Source organism: Sprattus sprattus (assembly GCF_963457725.1).
Source record: "Sprattus sprattus genome assembly, chromosome: 18".
NCBI lineage: Eukaryota > Metazoa > Chordata > Actinopteri > Clupeiformes > Clupeidae > Sprattus > Sprattus sprattus.
In genome coordinates, this window is record NC_137916.1 from 29,450,774 (window position 1) to 29,459,848 (window position 9,075).

At 44.5% G+C, this 9,075-nt stretch overlaps 1 protein-coding gene across 1 annotated transcript in view; it reads right to left on the reverse strand.

The window, feature by feature from the left end:
* Positions 1–406: 406 nt before the first annotated feature.
* rab5c (RAB5C, member RAS oncogene family) overlaps positions 407–9,075 on the reverse strand; it is a 16,903-nt gene continuing 8,234 nt past the window's right edge. The window contains exons 3-6 of the mRNA XM_080856796.1: positions 7,874–8,025; positions 6,074–6,196; positions 4,427–4,520; positions 407–2,511 (exon numbers count right to left, since the gene is read on the reverse strand). Coding sequence (XP_080712922.1) covers positions 2,384–2,511; positions 4,427–4,520; positions 6,074–6,196; positions 7,874–8,025 — 497 coding nt within the window. The 3' untranslated portion in view covers positions 407–2,383. The remainder of the gene's footprint in view (positions 2,512–4,426; positions 4,521–6,073; positions 6,197–7,873; positions 8,026–9,075) is intronic.

Sequence of the window (9,075 nt, forward strand, 5' to 3'; positions counted from 1 at the left end):
GTGCCTATAATGTCTGATGTCAAACCAACTGATGAGAGTTTCTCCTGAACTTAATTTTCACATGCAATACACAGGCCATCAAAGACATACCATCTTCAACAATTAAGCCATCCAGTCTACTCGTGTCCATACGCGAAGATATGCCCTCCATTTTAGTCTTATATGCATCTTGACCGGATTCATTTGACATCCTATTTGTCGGGCAATGAACATCACTGGTCACGAAAGACAATACTCATGCAAAAAAAAGACATATGGCCATATCCTAGTAAACAGACAGAGCCATAGTGACTTACCTTTCCCCATGTTTATTGGTAAAATTACAATAAGCGGTTTTTATGACATCCCCCCCCACACCCCTTTTCTGCCATTCTCCCATACCCCTCCGCAAAAAAAAAAAACCCGAAACAAAACGAAAACAAAACAAACAAAAGATCAAAGATCATTGTGCTGGTCAGAGATGCCACAAGAGACACCGACAACACCATTCAGAAGAATCCCTCCCAATAAGAAAAGTAAAAAAAGAGAGACAAACAGAAAAAACTAAACCATGGTGGGACTGGTAGACCAAGAGCACTCAATACCACAGACCTCGGAAGTAGAGGAATCTTTTCTCCATAGGAAAAAAAAGTTGAGGATGACAGTATTTAATATTGGGAAGGTTCTGTATTGACAGTTACTACTGATTGGTTACATGTATGAATAGGAGAAAGAAAATACAGTAGCACTTTACTTGAAGGGCGTCTCGACACAAAAGCTATCCTATGTATTGTCAAGCAATATAGTACATGTTCACTGGTAGAACATGAACAATGGTGACTACTTCAAACCAAACTGGCAAAAGTGTCTCATTTTCCTGACATCCGGAATGTCATGGCACCTCATGTCGATGATCAGTTATCACGGTTTTAATGTTTATGTGGGTCTTACGGAGGTGTTGTGTGAAACTCAACAATGGAGGCCTCAATAACTTGTGGCTGGGCCCTTCAGGTGTAAAGTGCTGTTCAAAAATACATTGTACAAATACATCATATTTTTTTTTTCTCAATACACATGATCGTGATTTTGGTCAAAGAGAAAAGAAAATCTGGTCTGACTACGTATGCTGTTAATTCAATTTCACATCTGTAATTTCATATCTGAATGATTAAAAAAAACAAAAACAAAAGACAGCTCATTAATGCTAGATGTCGTTTGTGTAATAACAAGTGTTAATGCACTATGCATATAGTTGGATATCTGGGAAATTGATTGGGGGGGGAAACGGAGCACATAAAAATATAAAGAGGGTCTAGCCTATGAAATCATATTCCATTTGTTTGTGCCAAATGTAGTAGTAGTAGTAGTAGTATGACGACAAAGATAATCATAATAACAACATTAATAAGGACAATGACATAATACAGAATCTACAAAACCTGAAGGGAAAAAAAGACATCCCCCACCATCTTCTGTCCCTCTCCCGTGAATAATCATTTACAAAACAAAAACAAAAACACTCTCCCTTCGTCGTCTCGTCCCGCATGGGAAAGGAAAGAGCAATCATTTTGGCTACATGCACCCGCCCAGGAGAAATGAGGGGTGGCTGGGAAGATCTGAGGGTAGCTTAATAAAACATCATTGAAATACTGTGGCTAAATGGAGGGAGAACGAATGACAGAAGGCAAGAGATTGAGAGAGATGGAGAGAGAGAGAAAGCAAGGGAGCGAGGGAGGGAGGGAGGAAGGGAGGGCGTCTGTTATTCCTTTCAGCTGTGTTTTTTTGTGATTTTATTTTCTCTTTAAAGGACAGAGACAAACACTGAGAAGGACACTAGGCCCTGAAGTGCGACTGGTTCCAATTATTCACTTCCACAATGGAGCGGGAATTGTGTTTTCTGTTTGTGTGTTTGTTTTTGCAAACATTAACAGTTGAGATCTAACGTGTGTGTGTGTGTGATGTGATGGGATTCTGGAACTGTGTGTGTGCTCTGTACACAGTCGGCTGGGCTGGTTTATGCATTGGTTTCTTGGACAGAGAGCCACAGACTATGCAGACACTGTCACTTTCATTATCAAAAGATCAATTCATAAACTCAGGCAGTTAGTTTACTGGTCTGACACTATCCCACTGCATATAAGGATGTTTTGGAGTGGTCATGAAGTGTGTACAGACATGTGGGGTTGGGTTTACATCTACAGTCTACAAAATTATTTTTTTTTGTGTGTGTGTGTGTGGACTCGGTTGACAGTCATTTCAAACTGATGATTCACACTGATGGGTGTATGTGTGTGTGTGTGTGTGTGTGTGTATGTGTGTGTATATCCACTGATACTGTCTGTTGGTGTGTCTCTTGATACTCTCGGGTCATTTTGTTATCGCTGGCCTGTGATTGGTCGATTAGTTAGTTCCCGCCGCCGCAGCACTGGCTACTTCTGCTCTGAGGGGCCGCCTCCTGAAGATCGACTCCGCCCCTCGCGCGGCCTCCGGCTCCAGCTCCGCCCGCTGGCTCGTTCTTCGGCAGTTTCTTTGCTGGGGGGGGGGGGAGAAACAAGACCGGCTCAGAATAGGCTAGGTGCACGAAATACTCAGTGTGTGCTGTTTGTTTCCTGTTTAGCCAGGTGTGTTTGAACCTGCCACTATTCTGAATGTAATTAGTGTCTACACGTCCTTCTTTATCGTAACGCTGATTCACTAGGTGCAACACCTAACCAGGTCCGTGTAGACGCTAATTACATTCAGAATAGCGGCAGGTTCAAATACACCTGGCTAAACAGGAAACAAACAGCCCACACTGAGTATTTCGTGCACCTAGCCTATGATGCACAGAAAACAGCACACTAACGGGGCGACAGTGGTCCAGGAGGTAGAGAAGTCGTTTAGTAATCAGAAGGTTGCTAGTGCGATTCCCTGATGAAGTGTCCTTGAGCAAGACACTGAACCCCTAATTGCTCCTGATGTGCAGTGTGCTGTCAGTGTAAATGTAAGAAATGTGTATACATCCTTGTAAGTCGCTTTGGATAAAAGCGTCTGCTAAATGACGTAATGTAAATGTAACAGAAACAAACCTCTCTGGTGTTAAAGTCAGTGCTTTTGAAGCCTCTTCTGCACTATGCATTATTCATCATTCCCTGCTCTACATACTTGCTTAGCAGCACATACTTAATTGAGCTGAAACAAGAACATCAAATACGCCTTTAATGAGGTCCAGGAGTAGTTCAGAACTAGCCTGGCTTCACCCACCTACTGCTCCCTGATCAGTTTCCGTTGAGATTATAATCTGGACCTCACAAGATGAATTGAGGGAGGGGCCATTCAATCAGAGACCAGTGGTGGTGGCTAAGTGCGATGAGGTTAAAATGAAGCGTTTGTTTCAAATGTCGTTACAACGATGGCGGCAGTGCTAAAGCTAGACAAAGCGATACAAACAATAGTAGCAATGCTACTGAAGCTGGAGCAAGAGGAACGTGTCAAATTATCAGAGGGCAAAGACATCGTTGCCTTACTGCCAACGGGGTTTGGGAAAGGCCTATCAGCTTGTACCGTTGGTGGCGAAGTAGGAAGTAATCACATAGCGGTCACTGCCCATTGGTTAAAGGCTTGTCCAATGGTTTCAAAAATAGCCCTACACCACCCAAAGTCTACACCCATTAACATGGAACAACTGGAAACTATCTCCAAATGGAGTGAGGCCAGACCCTCTTCCCAAAATGAGTTAGCACGACACACTCCTCTCTCGACCTATAGCGCTCTGTGTAGTGTTAGTGGACTGAAACACTATTAGCACGACACACTCCTCTCTCGACCTATAGAGCTCTGTGCAGTGTTACTGGACTGAAACACTATTAGCACGACACACTCCTCTCTCGACCTATAGAGCTCTGTGCAGTGTTACTGGACTGAAACACTATTAGCACGACACACTCCTCTCTCGACCTATAGAGCTCTGTGCAGTGTTACTGGACTGAAACACTATTAGCACGACACACTCCTCTCTCGACCTATAGAGCTCTGTGCAGTGTTACTGGACTGAAACACTATTAGCACGACACACTCCTCTCTCGACCTATAGAGCTCTGTGCAGTGTTACTGGACTGAAACACTATTAGCCTGTTGCTCACCTGTGACTGGCATACTGTGCAGCGTGACTGGACTGAAACACTATTAGCATGTTGCTCACCTGTGACTGGCATACTGTGCAGCACCCTATTAGAGTAGGCTGCAGCCCTGTAATCATACATTTGATTTGCCTTCTGGTACAAAGACCCCTGTCAACATTTTACAGAACAATCATCTAGCCCTTAACCTAAATGGCACCGACAACGGCTGATTCAAGCAGTGCTCTAACACTCTGTAGTAGGCTTCCTTCATGGCTTGAGAATTAATCATTTGTATTATATGCAAGCAGGCTCCGATAATGTCAAGTGTTTTTTTTTGCACGCCTTACCTATGGCCATGAAAATCTCATTGACGTTCATCGCAGTTTTGGCAGAAGTTTCCATGAAGAGCAGGCTATTGTCGTCTGCGTAGCCTTGGGCTTCCTGGGGTCAAAAAAAGCATTGGAAGCATAAGCGTTAGAGAGAGAGAGAGAGAGAGAGAGAGAAAGAGAGAGAGAGAAAGAAAGAAAGAACAAAAAGAGAGAGAGAGAGAGAGAGAGAGAGAGAAAAGAGAAAGAAAGAAGAGAGAGAGAGAGAGACAGAGAGAACGAGACAGACAAAGAAGAGTCAGTCAGGAAGGGCTGAATGTTAACGTTTGCCAAAAAGGGAAGCGAGATAAGGTTTAGAAACCAAAAGGGAAGAGAGATGAGGTTTAGGAAGCAAAAGGGAAGAGAGATGAGGTTTAGGAAGCAAAAGGGAAGAGAGATGAGGTTTAGGAAGCAAAAGGGAAGAGCGATGAGGTTTAGGAAGCAAAAGGGAAGAGAGATGAGGTTTAGGAAGCAAAAGGGAAGAGAGATGAGGTTTAGGAAGCAAAAGGGAAGAGAGATGAGGTTTAGGAAGCAAAAGGGAAGAGAGATGAGGTTTAGGAAGCAAAAGGGAAGAGAGATGAGGTTTAGGAAGCAAAAGGGAAGAGAAATGAGGTTTAGGAAGCAAAAGGGAAGAGCGATGAGGTTTAGGAAGCAAAAGGGAAGAGAGATGAGGTTTAGGAAGCAAAAGGGAAGAGAGATGAGGTTTAGGAAGCAAAAGGGAAGAGAGATGAGGTTTAGGAAGCAAAAGGGAAGAGAGATGAGGTTTAGGAAGCAAAAGGGAAGAGAGATGAGGTTTAGGAAGCAAAAGGGAAGAGAGATGAGGTTTAGGAAGCAAAAGGGAAGAGAGATAAGGTTTAGGAAGCAAAAGGGAAGAGCGATGAGGTTTAGGAAGCAAAAGGGAAGAGAGATGAGGTTTAGGAAGCAAAAGGGAAGAGAGATGAGGTTTAGGAAGCAAAACGGAAGAGAGATAAGGTTTAGGAAGCAAAAGGGAAGAGCGATGAGGTTTAGGAAGCAAAAGGGAAGAGAGATAAGGTTTAGGAAGCAAAAGGGAAGAGAGATGAGGTTTAGGAAGCAAAAGGGAAGAGAGATGAGGTTTAGGAAGCAAAAGGGAAGAGAGATGAGGTTTAGGAAGCAAAAGGGAAGAGAGATGAGGTTTAGGAAGCAAAAGGGAAGAGAGATAAGGTTTAGGAAGCAAAAGGGAAGAGAGATGAGGTTTAGGAAGCAAAAGGGAAGAGAGATGAGGTTTAGGAAGCAAAAGGGAAGAGAGATGAGGTTTAGGAAGCAAAAGGGAAGAGCGATGAGGTTTAGGAAGCAAAAGGGAAGAGAGATGAGGTTTAGGAAGCAAAAGGGAAGAGAGATGAGGTTTAGGAAGCAAAAGGGAAGAGAGATGAGGTTTAGGAAGCAAAAGGGAAGAGAGATAAGGTTTAGGAAGCAAAAGGGAAGAGAGATGAGGTTTAGGAAGCAAAAGGTAAGGGAAGAGAGATGAGGTTTAGGAAGCAAAAGGGAAGAGAAATGAGGTTTAGGAAGCAAAAGGTAAGGGAAGAGAGATAAGGTTTAGGAAGCAAAAGGGAAGAGAAGAGAGATGAGGTTTAGGAAGCAAAGGCCAGAAAAAGAAAAGCGTAACTATACCTGGAAGTCTACGGCTCTCTTGTTGGCGAGGTCAGCCTTGTTCCCCGCCAGCGCGATGACGATGTTGGGACTGGCCTGCCTCTGCAGCTCCTTCACCCAGTTCTTCGCACGAGTGAATGTGTCCTAGGAGCACGAACAACCAGAAACTCAACATCACCTCACACAGGCAACAGCAAACAAAGATTTACACCCTAATGTCAAAAGCTGACGTTGTACATCAATGAACTCAACAGTGGAAAATGGAAACTACTGAGTAGTAGAGCGATGAGAATCAATACGCTTGTGTTTTACATTTTGTAACATTTTGAATTATGTTAATCCTGTAATGACAGCAGGTTTGATCCGTGCTGGACTCTTTTTGCTATCAGCCACTGATCCGTGTTGCCTAAAGATGGCGGCTGCTGACTGCTGACACCAACATCTGGGCTTAATACATTCATTCCTCAGATGTAGGTAGCACAGTGTAGAAATAAATGGTTTGACAAAGTTAAAGTCACGTGTGCTTGATCCCTCTAGCTCACCACGTAAATCACTGTACTAGCAGCACCAGGGTCAGGGGCTAACACCATAGAGAACATAATGCTAATAAATGACATGCTTTACTTGCACTGGAAGAGTCCGCTAAACATATAAATATATAAATGTTAAGCTGTTCACTCCTTGGAGAGGCAGCCGTGAACACAGGAGAAAGCACTCATGACGTTCATGTGTACCAGTCTAAATGTGTGTGTGTATGCTTTAAAGTCTACATAGTGTGTGTGTGTGTGTGTGTGTGTGTGTGTGTGTGTGTGAAGAGGCAGCCTTGAACACAGGAGAAAGCACTCATGACGTTCATGTGTACCAGTCTAAATGTGTGTGTGTATGCTTTAAAGTCTACATAGTGTGTGTGTGTGTGTGTGTGTGTGTGTGTGTGTGTGTGTGTGTGTGTGTGTGTGTGTGTGTGTGTGTGTGTGTGTGTGTGTGAAGAGGCAGCCTTGAACACAGGAGAAAGCACTCATGACCTTCATGTGTTGAGAGCCCAGCCCAGCACAGCATAGCTGCAGCGAATGACGTGTGTGTGTGTGTGTGTGTGTGTGTGTGTGTGTGTGTGCACAGCCCAGCACAGCATAGCTGCAGCGAATGACTCGGAAAGAGCAAAGGCCAGTCTGCGTTAAAAAACAATCATAAACTTTAACAGTCAGTCACCATAGCGGTCTGCTGACCAGAGAATCACTTTCCTGCGAGTGAAAGGTACACGTGTACCAGAGTTGTTTATTGTTTGAGTCTATGGCTAAACAGTCTACATGTGTGTGTGTGTGCTTTAGAGTCTACATGTGTGTGTGTGTGTGCTTTAGAGTCTACATGTGTGTGTGTGTGTGCTTTAGAGTCTACATGTGTGTGTGTGTGTGCTTTAGAGTCTACATATGTGTGTGTGTGTGTGTGCTTTAGAGTCTACATATGTGTGTGTGTGTGTGTGCTTTAGAGTCTACATGTGTGTGTGCTTTAGAGTCTGTGCGTGTGTGCTTTAGAGTCTGTGTGTGTCTGTCTGTGTGTCTGTCTGTGTGTCTGTCTGTGTGTCTGTCTGTGTGTCTGTCTGTGTGTCTGTCTGTGTGTCTGTCTGTGTGTGTGTGTGTGTGTGTGTGTGTGTGTGTGTGTGTGTGTGTGTGTGTGTCCTTACTGTGTTGGTGATGTCGTAGACTACGATGGCGGCCTGCGCTCCTCTGTAGTACATGGGGGCCAGACTGTGTGTGTGTCTGTGTCTGTGTCTGTGTGTGTGTGTGTGTGTGTGTGTGTGTGTGTGTGTGTGTGTGTGTTCCTTACTGTGTTGGTGATGTCGTAGACTACGATGGCCGCCTGCGCTCCTCTGTAGTACATGGGGGCCAGACTGTGATAGCGCTCCTGTCCTGCTGTGTCCCAGATCTCAAACTTTACCGTCGTGTCGTCCAGACAAACCGTCTGTGTGAGGAACGCAGCTGTGGAAGGATGGACAGAAGCAGAGAGAGAGAGAGAGAGAAAAGAGAGAGAGACACAGACACAGAGATGGAGAGAAAGAGAACGAAAGAGAGAGAGAAAGAGAGAGAGAGACAGGCACAGAGATGGAGAGAAAGAGAGAGAGAAAGAGAGAGAGACAGACACAGAGATGGAGAGAAAGAGAACGAAAGAGAGAGAAAAACAGAGAGAAAGAGAGAGAGAGACAGACAGACACAGAGATTGATAGATAGAAAGAGAGAGATGGAGGGAGGGAGAAAAAGAGGAATGGAAAAAGAGAGAGATATTACACAGTTATAGCAATAACATGAAAAGAAAGAAAAGCAACTGATCAGTGAACTGTGATTCTTTGTTAAAAACGGTGCAACTCATGCTGCTTTCTGCTCCACAGACACAAGAATAGCACTTGTGACAGCCACGGCTCTTTTCACAGCACAACAGCTCTAGCCATCTGCACACAGCCTCGACAGTTATTCTTTTAACCACTTCAAGCGTCACAGAAATCTAAGGAATGAAGACACACACACACACACACACACACACACACACACACACACACACACACACACACACACACACACACACACACACACACACACACACACACACACACACACACACACACACACCTCGGCTTAGGTTGCCGCTCATCTCTTGACCATTGTCTCTTGTTGACATGGCAACAGTGAAGCGCATAAGGTGACATTAAAAGAAGAAGATTACTGGCGCATTTCAAACAGACAATGTGGGCATACACCGCATGCGGCCATTTCTACAGAAAATTCAACACCACAGACTCCTAGGGCCAAAAAGAAAGACTGGGTGGGCTAAAAGGCACACTACCAGCAGCATGGAACACACCAAACGAGCACTGGTATTACATGAGGCCAGGACACAGAGGAGAGGAGGGGGGGGGGGCTATGGGATAATCCTGCAGACTTGGGTGCTTTGTGCTTGCTCAGCCCTCGTGAGTCACATGATATTTCCCCTCTCTCGCTAACCAATAAAAACCTTGCGGCCTTTGACCAGCCCAC